The 21,840-nt window shown below is 37.7% G+C and overlaps 1 protein-coding gene across 14 annotated transcripts in view; it reads left to right on the top strand.

Moving 5' to 3' along the window:
- The window catches only part of foxn3 (forkhead box N3), a 122,434-nt gene that overhangs the window by 58,466 nt on the left and 42,128 nt on the right, over nt 1–21,840 (top strand). For all 14 annotated transcript variants that reach the window (XM_079833576.1, XM_079833577.1, XM_079833578.1 and 11 more), the window contains one exon: nt 4,113–4,249. In XM_079833576.1, coding sequence (XP_079689702.1) covers nt 4,113–4,249 — 137 coding nt within the window. The remainder of the gene's footprint in view (nt 1–4,112; nt 4,250–21,840) is intronic.

The raw sequence follows: 21,840 nt of genomic DNA, 5'->3' as shown, positions 1-21,840 counted from the left end.
ATATATATATATATATATATATATATATATATATATATATATATATATATATATATATATATATATATATATATATATATATATATATATATATATATATATATATATAAACTGGAATTAAAATAAATGAACACTAAGTTGTAATATTTAAAAATTCAAAGTAAAATCAGCTCATTCAGCAATATAAATTCTAAAATAACATTTATTAGATTTTTTACGTTAAAAAAAATCTAACGTAAAAGTTATAGCTTAAAAAGCAATAGCACACTTTCCTCCATATCAAGCCATATGATGTGAGTTATCGCATGTCTGTAGCTTAATTTAAAGATTTGTTTAAAGCTGAGCAGTCGAGCTGTTGTGGTAAAGAAAGAATAGAGGAATTTTTGTAAAATTCAGTTTTGCATTGCATGAAATAGTTGACTGTTATCTCACAACGATGGTTCTGAAACTTGGCTTTGGGTTGGGTATTTCCTCAGTTCCTTTTCACATATTTCGTGAGCATGAAAGGGGGACTCTGGAAAGTCGGGTCGAGGGGAGGGGGCTGCTTCATAATAGCAGGTCTTTCGTCTTGCTCGGGAACTGATAGGATTAACTTTACTTCTTATAATGGAATATAGCATCTTCAGAGGCCTGTGCTTCTTAGGAAGAATGAAATATCTCTCTGCCAAGACTATCAAACAGTCTTTATATACTCCACCATTGCCTGTTGCCTAGGAGACCAGTGTAATCCAAGTGCTTTTCCCCCCTTTTCCCTGGCTCCCCTTTCCCTTTTTCACCCCCTCTCTCTGATTGGAGACTCTACTGGCTGGTGCCATTGAGCTGGCCTTCAGACGGACACAGCAGCTGTCAGGAGATGGAGATAAATCTGAGGCAAAGTGCTCTGAAACCTATTGATTTCTCCTGATTACAGAACATTTGGAAAGATAGACCAGTGCAGCCTCTTCTTGAATAATCTGATGCTCGGAGGATCACATATCACACCCTTTAAAGTTGGACGTGTCCCTGTTGGAAGCTTTATTGTGACTAGACATCTATAGTACATCAGTTGAGATCACTGCATATTTAGGCATATAACTAATATTTTGAGGGGTGCAACTTTAGCTTATCAATACATATTTTTTTCAGACTCTTGAAACTGTCATAATTTCTAATGACTTTAGTCAGTTCTGCAGTAGTAGATTTTATGCCCTACGATTTATGATACCATGGTAATTAGAATTGATTGTCTTTATTTAATCTCACACAAGAGACAAAGATGCCAATACACACTCAGCTTTTTCATTTATGTTATGTTATTTTAGCATTTTGGTAATGTTTGGTAAGGCAAAAAATGTTTTAGCGCATTATATTTTGCAATAATAATTATTATTAGTAACTACTACTACTGATAATTATTATTATTGCAAAATATAATGCGCTAAAACATTTTTTCTAATAGTAGAATTAGTATTTTTGTGGTTTCTATTTTTCTGTGCTCAGACAGTAATAATAATTATTATTATTATATTGTTTCTTTACCAGTTGCTATATTTCCCCTTCCTTCATCCTTTTTATCGCCTCCATCCTGTTCATTTCTTTTAACTCCCCTATTTTTCATTTCCATCAGAGCATCTACTGGACAGACCATTTAAGGATTGAATTTCATGGTGCAATTTATCTTTGTGGTTGGTCCAGGTATGCTTTAAAACACGCTGATGGAAAGTTGACAGCTTAATTAGGTGGAGAATGTCAGTTTGTGCTAAGAATAAATGCATTCACTGCTTTCAGAAGAAAATTGAATTTTTGATAGGAAAAAAAAGAACTTTCTCTCTAGAAAATATTACATGACAATACATTTCTCCATAGGCCTACTATCCAGTTATTATTAATCATGATTAATTCATTATTAGTCAGTCAATGTACTGTAATATTTGTAATAGTTTTTTTGTTAATTCCATGCTATTAAACAGAAAGAAATAAAAAATGATATGTATTAAATATATTAACATACTGTATATCTATTATTATAGCTATTTATCCTAGATACATATTTTTTTATCTTAGGTTTTACTGGCTAAGCTTTTAAACATCGAGACATGAGTGTAAATGAATTGTGAGTCCAATAAATGTGCTGTTCATTTTGTTTGCTAAAACACTCCAAGGGTTTGAATTGTTTGACTTGTGCTGGTACAAATCTTTCCACTGAAGCCAAATACTGTGGGTAAAGAGCCGAGCACTCGCTTTGGGGTTTGCTGCAATCAATAGAGTGTGTTATCGTTTCTTAGCGCTTGTCAGGGGAATCTAGTATTCACACTGAAAAAATCTCACAGCAGCTTTTTGCTAAAGATATTTTGGCCCCATCAAAAAACACCCAATTAACTCGGAAGTAATAAACAGCGGTCAGTGGGGACGCCCGTAGCACTGCTTTCAGTCAACGAAAACGAAACCTCCTGTAAAAGCAACGTCTAGTTTGTTCGTTACGCAAAGTTTGGATACGTGACAGCGTCGTCCAGGACAGTGTGTGCATTACCCCAGGGCACACAGTATGACTCTCTGTCAGTTATGTGAAGGTCATTACTATTGATTCATTGAGAACACACAGTCTGTCTAACAAAACAGCACATGCTGTCCATCACTTTGAAGTGCCTGAGTGAAAGGAAATGTCTTTCACTTTACAAAAGCTCTCTGAGTCTACACTTTGTTCTGTCGCCGTGGTTTGCTGATTGTGTAAATCTCTGACAGTATAGGGATAACTTGAACTGAAAAATGGAGCTTAGTAACATGACACTGATTGTAGTCCGTACTAATGAGCTCAAGTAATTTTCCCCTGATATCACTTTCAAAGTGACATTTTGCTGTTTCCTCGTTTTCAGCAGGATCTGTCAGGAGAGCTAATTTATATACTAGGAGCGTTTGCTCACTGTGCTGTTTTTTTTTTAAATGCTGAGTTTGTCTAAGTGGACTGTAGCATCTGTACTAGCTGTAGTTTGCACTTTTTTATGCATTTTTCTGCCCATTTCACTAATGAACTGGAGAATGTGGAGGTCAAGGTAATGCAGGTGGTCAGGTTCTCATTTCTTCCCTTAGTGTACTGGAGCTGGACCAAACAAACTCAGTCTTATCTAGCAGCCAGAGCAAACCATTAACCCAGAAATTCACTGAATAAACATTTTGCTTTACCATATAAGATGTGTATTTGTATTTAAAGGGATTTGCAGCAACAACAAAGTGTGAACACACCTTTATATTCCTCTTAACAGTGCTATTTGCACCCTGTTGACTTGTGTCACACAAATAACTCATATAGTTGATTCCAATTGAATACTGACGAATATTATAATATTTATATTAAGTATGTTTAATATTAACATTTATTAAATTATAAATGTATTACATATTTATTTCATATATTTTAAATGTATTAAAATGTTTATTAAATATATATATATATATATATATATATATATATATATATATATATATATATATATATATATATATATATATATATATATATATATTACATTTATTTAATGTTTAATTAATATTAATTATATATTAATACTTTATTTTATGACAGTATTACAGTATTGACATTTCTGTCCATCATGTTGGATCATTTTTTCCCCCCAGTGAGCTCACCCCAATGCATTCTGGGATTCCATAATCCGCAAAGGATACATCATAGCACACTTTTGATGCCTAAAATGCTGCTAGGATTTGAAAGCTTACGACTGACCCTTTTTCAAGAGAAAGAAAAATGTTAAATGCTATATTTGTATGCTCAGCTATCCATCATTGAATAATTATGATTTCATTCTTTACCTGGTGATCAGATGTTTCAGATGTAAAGTAAATTAACATAAATAGATGTACAGGACAATAACTGATGTCCATAGCTGCAGTTCCTACATTGAAACCCACACACCAGAATAACTGACCTGAACAAAAAGGTGAACGTAAAAGTAACCAAACAACAGTTTTTACTATTAGATGGTGACAGCTGAAAACCTTTGACCAGTTCTGGCAGGTGCTCTGGTCTTTATTGTTGTCTTTTTTGACACATTTAGCTGCCTTTTCTTTTTCTGTCTTGACTAAATATGTCTGTCTGTATTTCTCTTCATCCTCCACAGAGTATCGGGAAGGGCTCCCTGTGGTGCATAGACCCAGAATACAGACAGAATCTCATCCAGGCGCTGAAGAAGACGCCTTATCATCCTTATTCCCAGGTGTTTACCACGCCTCCCACCTCTCCTCAGGCATATCAAAGGTAGGCAACCGGCCCACTAGACACATTGATCTTTAAACTTCTCTCCCTCTCTGTGTTGTGTGCTTGTCCCTGTTGGTATCGGTTCACAGCGGAACCCACGGGCGCTGTGTTGAGAGGAGCTGTGAGATCGAGACCCGGCTTTGGGTTCCGAGCAGCTCCCTCACCCCTCCGTTTCATTTTGATCCAGCTAACAGGTCTGCATGCTCCCAGCCATTCGTCTGTGCAAGGCAAAATAATTGCTTTACTGTAAAACTCGAACTGGCATATCATCCTTAACAAAGGATATGGAACAAATGGCTGCCCATTTGTTCCATATCCTTTGTTAAGGTTGATGGCTCGAGCTCAGTGGCTAGAAAGGGAAAATGGAGATGGATGTTTTTAAAGAGATTGAATTAAACCGGACAGCTCTAGTAAGAGAGATCGGCTGGGGGTGGGCTTCAGGTGTTGCTCAAGCATGGCGAGATGATTAAGGAATGGGAGCCGCGCTCAGATGTTTTTGGATAGGGTTTGTCACGACAGCCTGCATTTCTCCGTTCAGCAGTATGTGCATGCTGCAAGCACATTGCTGCCTCATCAAGGCAAAAATCTCACAGCTCGACAAACAAATGCTGAATAAGGTCATTTCTTTTTTCTTTTTTTAAAAAAAAGGTGAAAAGGTGAAACTGCACTGTTTGCCACTGCGCCACAGAAAATCTTGTGAAAATCTTCACACACCTGATGAGAAGCTTTTTGAGAGGAATGGCAATTGGCGCCATTTAATTCTAAAGTTTCTGTTTATACCTTGGTTTGAAAGATTTTTCAAAACTTTTGCACATGATCAATTAGACCTCCAATGAATAATCACCCACAATCAAGTTTAACCAGGTACTGTCTGCATTTTGTAACGCTGATCCAGAGATGAAGGCAGGTTACAAGAATAACAGGATTTATTTAACAAGAAACTCCAACAATACGAAACAGTAACAACCGACAATGAACTGAGGAACCAAAGGAACTTAAGCAGTGGCACAAACAAGGTTAATAAGGAGACACAGCTGAACTAAGAGAACTAATCATATCAGTAACCATAACAACTTATAACTGATGGGAAACTATAACAACGCATGTGAATGAAAATAACAAACTAAGGCCCCGTCCACACGAAGCCAGAGCTTTCCCTATCCAATCTTTTTTTCCCCCTCGTTTCAAGAAATATCTGCGTACACATGAGAGCACTGAAACCGACTCAAAACTATGTAGTATACATGCCAGGCCAGTATGTGGCGCTGTCATTCTGCCACAGAAATACACTAAAAAAAGAAGAGTTGTGGCTAGAAGGGGTACAGCAATGGTAGGAAGTGAGGCAAAATCTCACAATAAAATAACAATAAATAAATGTGCTACTTACCAGATGTGTTTTATTAACACCTACACCCTAAACCTACCCTTACAATAATGCAAATACAGTAATTAAATGACGCAATATTAATGTGGGCATGCCTAGTGGCCGTAGTTGTATTCCTTTCTAGTCTTTCCGTGCTGGACGTGGTGTGATGACATCACCGTTTCACAAAATATACGGATTGGCTGTACACACGAAAACGCAAGGGTGTCGTTTTCAGATTTATCCACTCTGGGACCAGGGTTTAAAATAAAATCGGATTCATGCTCCCAAAACGCCGGATCCATGTGGATGAAACGCTGATACGATACACATTTTTTACGTATACAGCTTTATGCCTCCGTGTGGAAAATGAAACAAATTAAACAGAACCGTGACACATTTGTGTGTGCTTAAGTTATTGTCATTCCTTACAGCACAAGCATGCCTCTTTTCTATGTAAATTTGAATTATTATAGATTGCACTATTCATTGTAAGTCAGTGGTATTTGGTGCGGCAGTAAATGCTGAGCTTAGCATACATCATTGAATCAGATGAGACCATTTTCATTGCGCTCAAAAATGACCCAAGACTTTCAATATTTTTCCTATTTAAAACTTGACTCTTCTGTAGTTACTTCGTGTACTAAGACCAACAGAAAATGAAAAGTTGCGATTTTCTAGACCGATATGGCTAAGAACTATATTCTCATTCCTGCGTAATAGTCAAGGAACTGTGCTGCCGTACCATGGGCGCAGTGGCGCGATGATATTACGCATCGCCTGAAAGTAGTCCCCAGCTCGGTAACTTCCAATGTGACCGGCACTAATGCCGCGTTCCAGGCAACCGGTAACCTGTGTTTTTACAACCTTCTACCCGTGAAAGTGCACCGGAACGACAGTCAAACCCGTGACTTCCCACCCGTGAACTCGTACTAGATCGATGTACTCCCAGTTACGAGATCTGATGTCACATGTCTCACGAAACAAAAATGACAGCCCCATACGGATGCGGCGTTTATGAAACAAATATACAATTAACGTTAAATAAAAGGTATAACAGCTTCTCTTGCCGAATGCGCCGTTTTTCCCCTCAGTTTCCCTCAAATAGGCAAGTAAGTAAGCACCTTTGGCAATAGAAATTATTGTAAATTTAGCATAAGCCTCATATGGTTCGCCATGCTTTGTTTACATCTAGCTACCACACGATTCCTTGCGCTCAGGCAGTTTGACGTGACTTTGCCTGGAACGCTACAAAGTCGCGAGTCGTGGTTTGAAGTTGTAACTTACGGGCTTTGTGTAGTTGCAGACTTGCAGCTGTGGCAAATTAGTTAGTGGATTTACCTGTGCGATTAGCCATGGTTCTGTGTGTCGTAAAGGGATGAGACAGTAGGTCGAAAGTGTATTCTACCATCATGTTTCACAGAATACCAACAAAAAACAAGCAACGAAAGAATCAATGGTTGGCTGCTCTGAACATAGATCTCAAAACACCGGTAGAATCAATCAAGAAATGGCGTGTTTGCTCTTATCATTTTGGACCAGATGCTTATTTGGAAAACATGGACAATATACCCGTACTACGGTACGGCGTCTGAAGGATACGGCCATCCCAACAATATTCAGCGGGCTGACAGGACCAAGTGTTTCATCACCCGTGGCTGTAAGTATAACATTATTATTTTTAGTTAGCTTGAATGACCAGATTGAAAAAGCACTACTGTTGTCTTTAGCTAACGTTACCTGTGAAATGCAATCACTGAGTGTTGGGGTTTACTCGAGCGTTTGGTTTATACAGTATAATGTTAGTAGTTTTGTTGTAGAGTTCTGGTGAGGTAGTGTATAGTTTGATTAAAAGAAACTTGTGGAATTGTCGGTATTGTTTATCTACAGTTTCTATGGTACAAAATACTAGTGATGTTACGTTCTGTGCCGAGGCCTCGGAGCATGTATCGAGAAATCATCTCATTGATGTCCGAAGCCTCGCTTGGCCTGACTAGTTGAGGAAGCTGTTCAAATCTTGTAAATTCACAGTCCCCTGCCCTGTTTAACTCAGCCATTTTCCAGTTTTAGACTAATAATATTGCTCCTCCTGCCTATTATGAGCAAAGACTTGATGTACACACATTTGATAGCCCCATTCATTATTTTCAGGCGCTGCGTAAAATCATTGCGCCGCTGCGCCCATGGTACGGCACCACAGTTCCTTGACTATTACGCAGGAATGAGAATATAGTGCCTAGCCATATCGGTATAGAAAATCGCAACTTTTCATTTTCTGTTGGTCTTCGTACACGATGTAACTACAGAAGAGTCAAGTTTTAATTAGGAAAAGTCTTTGGTCATTTTTGAGCTCAATGAAAATGGTATCATCTGATTCAATGATGTATGCTAAGCTGTGCTAAAAGTGCTACAGCCAGATACAAAGATCAGCTGAATGGATTCAAAAATGGTAAAACTCAACTGTTTAACTCCAGGGGACTTGGAAAATGAGCCTAAGTGGAGTGTTCCTTTAAGGCCTAGTTCACACGTACACAGTATTTTTATAGGAGTTTTTCTTCCTCTGTTTAAAAAAAGTGGGGGAAAAAATTGCATCCACATGAAAACACAAATACACGCTATGAAGCGCTAACAAGAGCATGCCAAATCAACAGGTGGCAATATAACCGTAACTGTAAAGCCATGTTAGCCAATTAGAAGCCTGGAAAAAAGGTTGTTGCCGGTTCCGGTTTTGACGTAACAAGCCAAAATCTTTGGTTTCACTGTCCACACAACAACACTATAACTGGAGTTTCTAAAAATCTTCACCCTGGCAGGAGTTTTCAAAAAAGTACTGGATCCTGCGTTTGCGTGTGGACGAATGGCCAAAAATCTGCGGTTTTGCAAATACCTGTGTTTGTATGGACAGGATTACTGTATATATTCAGGTATATTTTAATATATTAAATATATTATATTATCATTTTCAGTCAAAATATATTTGTATTTCTTTAAAAATACATTTAGCATTTACTGAAAATATATTTTAAAATTGAAAATGTATTTTCTTGCTCTTTTAAGTACATGTTTAATCATGTTTTGTAATATGTTTTGGCATTGGAACGTTTAAACAAAATATATAAAAAAAAATGTACATTACATTTCCTCAAGCTGGATTGTGACATACATTGAGCAAATATTTTAAATATATTTTGGCCAGAAAAAATTTTGTTTTGCCATATGGGTATATCAAGATATTTTCAGCACTTCAGCACTTAGAACCAGCCTCAAAGAAAGGGAATTGTGCTGTGCAAATGTATTTTTTTGTACATCATTTTGTAAATATAATTGTTTGCGCCGTTACCTGATTTGCATAATTCCTTTGGGGAATCAGGTGCTAAAACAGCGCAGACAGCATGTGCAAATAAATGACGCTTTTTTATAGTGGGCGCGAGTTTATTCTCAGCAAATTCCCCTTCTGTATTGAGTGTTTCACTGATAATGTTGTGTGGGAACATCACTAGGCTGGTTATTAGCACCAGCTGTTCAAAGACTCCGAGGTCCTGTGGGAAGAGGACGGTCCCTCTAGCCTACACCTCTTCAAAACAACAGCCTGTAACAACCTCTAAATACTATTTTCGAAGATACACTCTTAAAAATAAACTTTCCAATTACAGCCAGAAAAGGTTTTACAGACTAATGCCATAGGAGAACCGTTTTAAGGTCCACAAATATGTTTTAAATCTCTAGATTTTTGTAAGTGCTGCTTTAAAGATCCCAGGAGAGTTTTACTTTTTCAGATACAGATGATACTGATACACAGATCTGAACCTTATAATGTAACATTAGGAACTTTTTTAATCTTCAAAGAGCCATGCGGCCAACTCAAGAATATGATAAATGTAATGCGCTGTTTACTTGCATTCTAAATTCGTTGTGTAAAAACAAACGGAAGAGGTAAGCCTTTCAGCAAATGCATTTTTAGCAAATTCGTTACTCTTATTGACTGAACTTTACCTTATCTAATTAATATTCATAAGTTTCTGAGGTTTATAATACGTCCATTTCAGATTGTTCTGAAGGCTGTGTTGTAAAGTGTGTGTGTAAGGTAGCAAGGATAGCACTGTAGTGTTAGGCACAGGCTTGGCTTCCTCTCTCTCGCAGGCCAGATGGTGAATCTGCGTGTAGCAGTGTGTAATAAAGTGTTTATCTGGCCACTGCGGCTCCCAGGAAGCCGAATGAAGCTTTTTATAGCATTCCTAAGGTTCACACGAATCAGCTGAGTCATAGACTGACACACTCCTCTTTTCTGCTTATTTTTGTTTAACGCAGCACTCTTTCATCTTTGCTGTTTTTGTAAGCACGGCAATACTGTAAATGATTAGATCCTGTGAGTAGTAAGCTGGGGGCTACAGCTCTTTTTCATTCGCATGTTGGTCAGGTAGACAGATGGGATGAATGCTTGGTCTGGTGATATCATCAATACCTGTTGATGGGTATGTGTGTGGTGGGACCGATGTGGACAAACCTTAATTTAAAATTGTACTCAAAATATATTTTAAGACTGAAAATGTGTTTTCTTGCTCCTTTAAGTACAAGTTTAAGCCCGGTATCAATTTTGTGATATGTTTTTGCATTGGAAAGTTTAAACAAAATATATAAAAAAAAAAATGTTTACATTATATTTCCTCAAGCCATTCGCATGTTGGTCAGGTAGACAGATGGGATGAATGCTTGGTCTGGTGATGTCATCAATACCTGTAGATGGATGTGTGTGTGTGGGATGGGACCGAGACGGACAAACCTTGGAATTTTTGGAAAACATGCATTTTTGGACATCATTTTTGAAATAGAATAGTTTCACAACAATCAAACCTTCTGTTCACTTTTAATTGAATTTGAACAGGATGCAGAATTGCAATTCGGATTTAAATGCAAGGATAATTAAAAGTAATTAATTATATATTTAGAACTATATATATATAGCTTTTTTCAACATGTATAATAATAATAAATGTTTCTTGATCAGCAAATCAGCATATTAGAATACAATTACATTTTAAAATATATTAAAATTGAAAAAAGTTATTTTAAATTGTAGTATTTCACAACATTAATGTTTATTAGTCACAATTTTGGAAGCTTGTGTCCGACACTGAATAAAAATGTAAAAAGGTAAATGCGACTTTTTATCTTAGAAATTTGACTTATTTTCTCAGACTTTTATGATATAGAGTTTTTATCTCGCAATTCTGATCTCATAACTCGTACAACAAAATCAAAATTGGGAGATAAAAAATATCGCAATTATATTTTAAATGTTTTTATTAGGGATGCTCATATTGACCGTTTAACCGTTAACCGAAAGTACGAATTTTGACCGATTAATACTATCAGTTAAACGGTTAAAAAATTTATTTATTTTTTTTGCTGCATGGTTAAAGAAAAATATGGTGTATTTGTTAACCACACGTGTCTACACAGACATATTTCACAAAATGAAGCAATGGAAAAGAAGTAGGCCAACTGTGTGGAACCATTTTGACAGAAGGCTGGCCTCTCTAGCGAGGCGTTATCTCTGTATTCCTAGGGCATCAGTGCCATCTAAAGCCTTGTTTAAGGCTTTTCGTAGTGTGGTCTTGGTAAAGTTGACAAAAGTAAACATTGTCACGGATGTTCTTCTCGCCGATGTTTCCTGATGGTATATAGAACAATTACTCCGCAGTCAGCGGAGACTCACGCTGCGGAGCCAGACGAAAGTGCTTGAGAGGGTGTTTTCTGCCGACTAACCCACATCACTTAGACATGTTACATAAAAAAAAAATATATATTAAAAAAAAAAACTTAGTCTGACGGAAAAAAATTTTTTCCGGTTCTTCAAAGCTTTTAAACGGATTCAGTGCATTTTCGTTTTGTCATCTTAATTTGGTAATTATTTAAGTGAAAATTTTTAGTGTAGGCCTATTTATTTTATGCTTTTTATTTATATTTTATTCTGTTTTTCTCTGTCAGAAACGCTGCAGGTGCTAGGACATTTGATAATGTTTGAATCCAGTTTTCTGCTTTTTGCACGGTAAAATAAACCTGTGAAAAGGTGTCTTTTTAACAGGTTACAAACACTCGTCAATTGTATTTTATTTAATGCCAATTCAATATTATAATCTTATCAGTTAACGGTTAATATTCGGATAATGAGAGGCGGTTATCGGTCTAGAATAATGCAGAATAATGCAATAAATGCAGCCTCGTGAGCATAAGAAACTTCTAGTGTACAATAACTGTATCTAGCTATAAAGTCTTGTTTGAAAGTTTTGAAAAGGTTTAAAAAGCCTTAAATTTGGAAGGTTTATAGGTCTCATGGAAATATTTCATCATATTGAATAAAGTAACTTTTTTGTGGATCAGGATGAAAGAACATTTTCCCAGAAACTAATCAGCAATGCAAAACGTAGAAGACTAAAAGATACAGTATCAAAAACATTTATGTTGCTGTAATGGCTTGTTTGGACCGAAACTGCAAGAAAAAATGTTTTTACTCCCTGACATGTTGTTGTTTTGTGCATGATTAGGACATGGTGTAAAGGTCAGAGAGAGGATGGAAAATGGCTGTTTTTGGTGCCAGCGAGGAAAAAAATTGGATGTGTCCCCTTTAAGAGGCTGTGTAATGTGGGCTCAGGTAGACGAACATTCCTTAACATGCTCAGAGAGTTTGAGAGACACAACGAGAACGAGAGCGCTGGAGGAACAGCTGGGCCTCGGAGTTCACCAATGCATGTTTGCCCTTGCGAGGTTATTAGCGTGATGGTCGCCATAGCAACAGGAACGCCTCCATGGTAACACAGAGCTGAGACAGGTGCAGTTGCATCACAGGGCTATTTGTTGCCTGGCAAAAGGACAGGCCATTAGCGCTCGAGAAATACACTATCGCCCTGGAAACACGCAACTCTCCATGGCAACCGCGGATGGCTTGGAGCCTATTTTAGGGTTTTCTATACCTGCATTTGTCTGTCTTCATAAAAATTCGGGGATGCGTGAATTATTGGAGATGACAACTGGAGGTCCAGTTGCTTTAGGAGATTAATTTTAAATGGGACTGTGAATCTGAAGAAGCCCTGAAAGAAAATGAATGGACCGAGACTGACATAGTTCTCATTTGTAATAGTTGTCACTTCACCCCGTGGGTAAAAATGCATTACTAAGAAAACAAATTCAATGTATACAAGCTCATGAAAAGCCCCAGCCCGGTATTGTCTTATTTTGAGCTTCTTTCTCTTCCAGACTTCCAGGCTTGCTTGCGTGTCTCTCTGCCCCCACCCTTCCTGCTTTCAAGTCTTCTCAGTAACACTAAATGACAAGATCGCCCACTTTTCCACGCTTACTCTAGTGGCCGGTGCCGTGTAAATGATGGGGCTCCAGAAACGGAAGGCTTGTATCCTTCCGTATCTGGCAGAAACTCTCAGTGTGTCCTAGGATCTCCTCCACCTATAAAGTTCAGAGATATACTAGCTTTTCGTCAGCCCAGACTGATGAACCTTTGAATGGAACATGTCACATGTCTCTTTGATTAACGTAGTTCTGAGAAGAACATGCTTAGCGGAGAGAAGGTTCGGGGGCGGTTGAGGCATTGCTTTAGTGAGGATTTCTTTAATTAATTTAGCATGCATGCACAAACATCTTATTTAGCTCCTCTTATAACTTTCTTTTTAGGTGATTTAGAGAAAGGTTGTGGAAGATTGTGGCTTTTTTTGGGTGGTGGTAAGCAGTCATTGGAAGCGCGTCTGTGGAGATTTATTGTCTTTGAGGTATTTTTGTTTTTTTGGAGGTTTGTCAACAGCCTGCATTTTTCCTGTTAAAAGTCTGTGGAAAATATTCCGTCTGGTTCCATGAGCTGTGTTTTTCTGAGCTCTAAAACCACTTCCCTCCAGCCCTGATTTAGTTGTTTGTACAGATGAATCTCTTATTGTAAATGCACTTTCTTTGTGTTTCACCATCTACACTCTTAAAAATAAGGGGGTTGTAGCAATGCAATAGAAGAATGATTTTTCCATTATTCAAACCCTTTTTCCCATTATAGAAACCTTTGTGCAATGGAAAGGATCCATGGGTGTTAAAGGTTCTTCATGGAACCATTGATGCCAATAAAGAAACTTTATGTTTAAGACTATACAGTGGTGTAGTCAAAATAAGGCATACTTATGCTCATATTATGCAATGTGTTCTATACTGAATTTGCTCAACCAAACATGTTTTCAGGTTAAGGAATTCTTCCGCTTTTAGGAAATCTGATTCTGATTCTGCTTGGAAATTCCTTCCAGTAATTGTGTGCAGTGTTCACAACCCTCCAGTGTGAGCCGTGAGCCCGGGCCAGAGCAGCTTCAGATTTCACAGGAACAAAAGTTAAAAACCTCAAGGCGAGAAGTAACCTACAGGGGAGAACTGGTGCTGGCACCAATTAGACTTTAGATTAGTTAAAGAGGATTGCGATTGTAGGGGTAAAAGGAAAATGTAGTGGGCGATAGGATTTGAAATGAGATTATAGAATCAAGCGCAAGGAGGTAAGCTTTGTTTAAAAATGAATAACCCAGGCCTGCTCTTGATGGAGATGGAGGAAGCGGCTGTTCCTTGAAAGGTGCGAGTGTTTGCATTAACAGAGCAAACAGACAGAGCGCACCGGATTAAAAATAGATGGGGTATATACCCAGCAAGACTCCAGCCGGTGGCACATGTGTTTTACATTCAAAAATCCAGCAAGGACAAAAGAGTGCCCTTCCTTATTGATGTTAGTATTTTTGAAAATGCTCCGACAGTTGTAGCCTCACTACCAGAGGCCTGAAGAAACATGTTTTGGCTCTCATAACTGCCATTAACATTTCATAAAAGGCATTTCAGCTGAAGAAGTGAGCCACGTTCCCACAGAGCAGGTTCAAAGAGGTTCCGCGGGAGCCAGTTGGGGTCGTTTCCGCTTAGATTACGGGGAAATGCATATGCAGACTGAGGTAGCGGCTCTACAAGGCCCTGTACCCTGATGTAACCCCTCCCCCTCCACCCCTCAAGTGCTGTTATACAACCGGTTTTAAATAGATTTTTTACATGTTTTGAAGAAAATGAGTGGTGCAGGCAAAACTTGCTGGACATGGCTGAACAGTAAGGTTGGCCCCGCAGTGTAAGAGAGTTTCAGCCCAGTTGATGGAAATTTCACTTGTCCTATTTGGTCATCACAATATCTTTACATTATTATTATTATTATTAATTTTAATTGTTAATAATTGTATTTATTATATAATTGTATTTTGAAATTAGCAATATATAGATGATGTAGATTTACATGACTTTTTGAAATTTTGAAATGTATTACATAATAAATAAAAATCAATTAAGTGTAAAATGTAATTTGTAAATGTATTATGCATTTTATTTAAAAAAATTATATCATTTATATTTTAAATATAATACATAATACATTTACAAAATGCATTTATAATGGGCAAGTGTAAGGATTTGAGCGAGTTTGACAAGGTGTGTCAAAGGGGTGTTTCCCGGTCTGCAGTGGTCAGTATCTATCAAAAGTATCTATCAAAAGTGGTCCAAAGAAGGAACAGTGGTGAACCGGCGACAGAATCATGGGCAGCCAAGGCTCATTGATGCACGTGGGGAGCGAAGGCTGGCCCGTGTGGTCCAACCAAACAGACGAGCTACTGTAGCTCAAATTGTTCAAGTTAATACTGGTTCTGATAGAAAGGTGTCAGAATACACAGTGTATCACAGTTTATTACGTATGGGGCTGCATAGCCGCGGACCAGTCAGGGTGCCCATGCTGACCCCTGTCCACCGACAAAAGCGCCAACAGTGGGCACGTGAGCATCAGAACTGAACCACGGAGCAATGGAAGAAGGTGGCCTGCTCTGATGAATCACGTTTTCTTTTACATCACATGGATGGCCAGGTGTGTGCGTGTCGATTACTTGGGGAACACATGGCAGCAGAATGAACTATGGGAAGAAGGTAAGGTGGCAGAGGCAGTATGATGCTTTGGGCAATGTTCTGCTGCATGGGAAACCTTGGGTCCTACTTTGACACGCACTGCCTACCTAAGCATTGTTAGATATCAATCCAATCGAGCATCTGTGGGATGTGCTGAACAAACAAGTCCGATCCATGGAGGCCACACCTCGCAACTTACAGGACTTAAAGGATCTGCCGCTTGCATCTTGGTGCCAGATACCACAGCACACCTTCTGGGGTCTAGTGGAGTCCATGCCTCGATGGGTCAGGGCTGTTTTGGCAGCAAAAGGGGGACCAACATACCAACACAATACATAATGTTATGCCTGATTGGTGTATATGCCTCCTCTGAATCTGATTAGATAGACCTTAGCTCCTCCCAAATTGTATTTATAAAACGTAATTTGTCGCTTGAATTCTGCAATCTCTCGAGATGCAGACATAAGAGGCTGAGATATAGTGAACATATACTTGTTTAATTAATGACACTTAGCCTACATTTTAAAATCTGCATTTGAATATGGCAACATGATCCCTCCTTCTACAATATTTCTATGATTAAATCACTGACAGAGACCCAAGGATGTTACTATCTATCCACAGTGATTGGCTGCTGTGGGAGGCGACTCCACCTTTTCTCTTAGCTTTTCTTTTTTCTTTACTTTTCTCTATTCCTTTTTAAAAGTTGGTCTCAGCTAGCCTGGCTCCGCCCTCCTACGTACTTTCGCTCAATTTTCATTTTCCTTCAGTACTCTGTCTGGGATTGCTGTATATTCTTTGTTTTTTTTCTGATCAAATTTTAACCGGTCCAATCAGCGAAGAGAGGGATTGGCTGAGAACGATGACGTTGAGTCGTGCGCTAGTTTGAGATGATATACGTCACGACCAATCGTTAGCGATTGGTTATGGCAGATCCAGAGTGGCTCTGGGCAGATCCAGTAGTTTTAAACTTCAACAGAGTACCCGCCTTCAAGGAAGTAAACGCTTGTCAATGGAGAGTGGCCAGACTCTCTGTACAAATGAAATGTACAAGAATCTGGTAGGACCAGGCTAGGTCCCAGCAGCTTTGTGAATAGATTTTAAGAGGAAACTCTTACCTAGGAACTTATACTGATATTTAGGAGAACTCTTAAAGGTAAGATGAAATGTTTTGTGAAAACGGCCCCTGAACTGCTGGTACGACCTTGCAAGCAGAAATAATGCTTATAGTTGAAACCTTTTGGATAATTGATATGGCATTGTTACTGTGCGTTCACACCGCCAGCGGCAAGAGCGTAAAAGTGGCAAGAAGTCATTAATTTTCAATGGGAGCTGGCGGCGAGCTCCGGCGAGAGCAGCGCGGCGCAGCGATTTGGGCGTCGAGGGGAGTTGAAATCAGCTCAACTTTATGGTAATGAGCTATGACGCGGTGCGGCGGTAACCAAGCGGCTACCAATCAGAATGTATAAGTGCTCCACTTGATTCCAGAGAGCGCAGTGCTGTAAACTTTGGTTCCAAACACATTAGTTCCCAAACAAAATGGAGGAGAGGGTGATCATTGCTGTGGCGGGTTTGATAAGAAGGCTTGCAACACTACTTATAGGCAAAATTTCACTTGTTATTCAGCGGGAATGCAGTTAATTTGCTCAAAACAACACCGATTTGACTAATTGCATTAATGCTGCACTTCAACCAGGACAGTTATTGTAATGTAGGCTGCACACAAATTAATGTTAATTAATGTTAATTAAAGACCAATGCTAGCAAACATCTCCTATAAACTGCATGTTGAAATTAGACTATAGCACTTAACCATGAACACAAAAGCCACACCACACAAATGGCTTAAATTGGTTTATTTCGTTAGCAAACATGTAACAATAAATGTTAAGTTCTTTCCATTGATCTGTTTTTATTTTAATTTTTTAACTCTCACATTATTCACACTGTCACATAAATAATTTCATGAGGTTAACTTATACGGTTATACCCTACTCGTTCTCAGTCAGCACAAATGCAGATCAACATGATTGTTGCTTTGGCCCCTTTAAATAAAGTTTAAAGCATTCGATCTACGTCAGAGCGTCAGCGCGTCCACAAATCTTTCTACAGCGTCGATGGCAGGGCGGCCAGAGCGAATTTTGACGCACATTTCGGGTGTTCTGGGTGGTTTCTTTAAAGGTCCCCTTCTTCGCGATTCCATTGTTCAAACTTTAGTTAGTGTGTAATGTTGCTGTTAGAGCATAAATAATACCTGTAAAATTATAAAGCTCAAAGTTCAATGCCAAGCGAGATATTTTATTTAACAGAAGTTCCCTTTCAAAGCCTACAGCGAACGGCTGGCTTGGACTACATCCTGGTACTTCCTTCTTTAATTACGTCAGTAGAGCAGTAGAACAGACTAACCTCCGCCCACAAAGAAACGCGAAAAAGGGGGCGCGGTCTTGTTGCTGTCCCACGTGGAGAAGCGGACGGTCGTGGAGAAAAGGAACTGTTGGGTTGAGTGTGCTTATCGCCATGTCATCGAGACGCTGTTATTTTCATCCAGGAGTCAAATCACCTTTGTTTGGCTTTCCCAGGGACGCTGTAGACATTATTGAACGCATACATCTCCCCGTTAAGAGGCGTGACCTTTCCAACGTGCGCTAAGCTGCTGTCAAATTACAACACAGGAACCGCTTTCACGTGCGCTAAGCTGTGGTCGAATCACAGCACAGGAACCGCTTGCACAATAAGAACTCGTTACGTATTTCTGAAGGAGGGACTTCATAGCACAAGGAAATCACCAGCCGTTTTTAGGACGGTGAGAACAGCGGTATACAGATAAGTAAATTGTGTGAAAAATACTGTGTTTTTTTACACGCGAAACATGAACACATGTTATATTGCACACTGTAAACACAATCAAAGCTTCAAAAAAACACGAAGAACGGGACTTTTAAAGAGTACACCCCAAAGTCTTTTGATGTTCTTTATCGTCTACTAGGTGATCAGAATGCTTCGAAAAATATTAGCACACCTCTTCTCAACAACGTGTATGATTTGAGGAATCATTCATGTCTGTAGCATGAACAGTTCAGCGTCTAGTGTTAATGATTTGAACAAACTCCTAACCCTAAGTATGAGCAACAGTAATTGTTCCTTTACTCAAGAACAAGAGGCGCTATTGATACAAGGCTATATCACGACTCATGTGCTCAAATTCTATCACCAGCTGTTTGATTGTTCACTTTTTTGAATGTGTTAAATTTTACTGGCGAAACCCTGGGCCAAATAATTGCAGCGGGAGATCTCATTTCTTTTTATTATGCTTAGAGAGTGGAGGGCACATAATAACATATAAATAACGTAATATCATAAAAGCATTCCCGCTTTTTTTTGGTTCTTACAGCTGATTAAAAAAGGACCTGGGTCGTCTATCATGAGGCATGCTGTGTCCATGGCAACACATACCGTAGCTGTAACCCGATACAAAGCATATGTGCATTAGGAGTATAAACGCTCGTCTTGACTGCTAAAGGGATGGAAGGAGGGAGACATGGCATGGTGAACCCAGCCCCACAGGGATCTGGCCCCTTCATACTTCAGCCAACAGTCTCTTTGTGCCTGTGTCAGCAGCATGGTGCATGAATACCTTCAGGTTGTGCTACCCTAACTCTTTCAATCAACGAAAGAGTTGGGTCTCATTTATTTGGAGCCTAGTATGCTGTGTTTAGTCTATGTTCGGTACTGTACTTTGGTAATGTACACTTTGTTTTCGTCTTAAACAATAAGCATAAATACATGTGGTAGTTTCTTGTATCCAGACTGTCATCATAAATAAAATTGAATGAAATGAGTTATACTAAAACGACAGACTGGTGTGGAAGTCTCCATCTAATATTTGTATATAAAACACAGAAGCACTTATATCTTTCGCAATCTTTTTTTTTTTTTTTTTTACAAAAAGTATTGTAGTTCATCCGGTCAACATCTATAACTCATTACAGTTTAGTTCAGGTACTATTTCAAGACATGATTATTCATCTTCTTTTTTATTTATTTAGTTAATTTTTATTTTATTTTAAATGTTTAATATTGTTCTTGTTTATAATTTATTTAAACATTTAAGAAACACAAAATCATTTCAAAAGAAAAAGGCTTAAGAAATAGCCAAAGGAAAAAAAACTACTAAATAATAGAAATAATAATAGTGAAAAATAATAAATATTAATAATTGTAATATTTTTTACAAAAAAATTAATGATTATTTATAATTTTAGCCTACTCTAAAAAATGCTGGGTTGTTTCAACCCAAATTTGGGTCAAAATTTTTAAAAATTAACCCAATGGTTGAGTTTGACCTAAATTTGGGTTGAAACTACCCAGCGTTTTTTGTGTATGTTTAATATGATATATTAATAAATCCTGCCTTTTCTAGTCAGTTTTCAGAGTATCCAACTCAAATATTTAATTCAATTCACAATGGTCTTTTTTTATTTAATGATTCTAAGTTTTTGTGGGGTGAACATTTATATAATGTTCCAAGTCTCATTTATTGTGGTCTGAAGGAGTGAACGTTAATATAGCAAACAGAATTGTAATTATTCTGCCCTTTATTTTTATTAAGAGATGATACTCTTTAGGGTTTTGGATCAGAATGGATCAGAACCGGTGGATCCTGTACATTAGTAATGACTGCATGCTGTACTCAGGTGTAAGGTTAGTGAAAAAATCTAAAAGTTGAAAGTTGGAGATGTTTCAGTTGCTAGGCGACTAGTATGGTAATGAAGATGTTCGTCTCAAGCTGTGTCTGAGCTGTGCTGAGATATGTTTTAATCACTCTCAACGGGGAAAAAAATCAAACACATTCTGATGGAACACTGTAATTAATGGATCCGTAAAGAAATAGAGAGGTTCCATTACTTCTCACACTAAATTATCCTCAATTGTCATTGCAGATACCTGAAGTCTGACAGAACTGCGGAGATTAGCAAACGTGAAGTGGCAGTGCAGTGTTTATTCGCTTTGGCACACGGCCTCCCGGTGCTCAGAGATGCCATGCACTGTAGAGCGCTCCTTCATCGGAAAAGGTCCAGAGCCAAAACAGCCTCGTCAACCCGCAAGCTCTGGCTTTTAAATACACCATGTAGACAAATGTGCTCAAAGCCCTGTGCCACCTCTGTTTGTTCTAATTCTCAATTAGTTAATATACTTTAAGAAGATTAAGAAGGGGAAGATGACAGAGCCAATGTCTGCACATAGTGAGTCTACAGGGAGGCAGAAAGTGGTTTGAAGGCTAAATTGAAGATTAGACTGCTCCTGATTAGATTTGTGAAGCTCACAGTGAACACTGAGAGAGACAGTAAGACGGAGGAGGAATCGTACACAAGCAGATAATTGATAGTAAGTGAGCAACTAATCCACGGAAAAAAATGTGTAACCTTTGAAGTGAAAAATATTTCGATCAGAAGAAACTGTCAGAAAACGGAGACGCGGTTAAACCATTTCTAAACTCTGTGGGACCTGCTAAATATGAAACCATGTTCAAATACTTCACATATCCCAAACAAAAAGGTCGGGAAATCCAAATTTGCTGTCACAAATGATCAATGTTTGGGATGCGAACAGTAAAGCATGAAAAATCATGGCTCGGGGAGAAAGATTGCATTAGAGAAGATGAAAAAGATAAAGAGAAAATTCATGACTGAATTTGGGAACTTTGATCATATTTGCACTCACAAACGTCCTCAAGTAGTAGATTTGATCACCATATATTTACTTTTTTTCATCTTTTTAAAATTTAATTTTTTTTTAGATTAGCGACTTGTTTTTAATTATTTTTATATTTATTATATTATATAAATATTACATTATATATATATTTTATAGTTTTAATTATTTTTTTTTTACTTTTAACATACATTTTTACCATAATTTTTTCATTTAAATAAAAAATGAGTAATAATCAACAAATTAACAAATGTAATAATAAAATATTTAGTAAATCATTTATTGCTAAATTATACTATATTATGATATACTATATTGATTATATATTATTATATTAATATATTAAGTAATGTAATTATGTATATGCATGCTTAACATTTCATCATTTAACAATAATTATTACATTTTAAATTTGAGTAAAGATGTTTTTTCAGGTAAGACACATTGAGTTCATTGTGGTGAATTTATTTTTTATTTATATATATATCTATATCTATATATCTATATCTATCTATCTATCTATCTATCTATCTATCTATCTATCTATCTATCTATCTAT

This window comes from Gobio gobio, assembly GCF_949357685.1.
Source record: "Gobio gobio genome assembly, chromosome: 13".
Classification (NCBI taxonomy): domain Eukaryota; kingdom Metazoa; phylum Chordata; class Actinopteri; order Cypriniformes; family Gobionidae; genus Gobio; species Gobio gobio.
The sequence above is the reverse complement of the archived record's forward strand: the minus strand, read 5'-3'. Positions and strand labels throughout refer to the sequence as shown.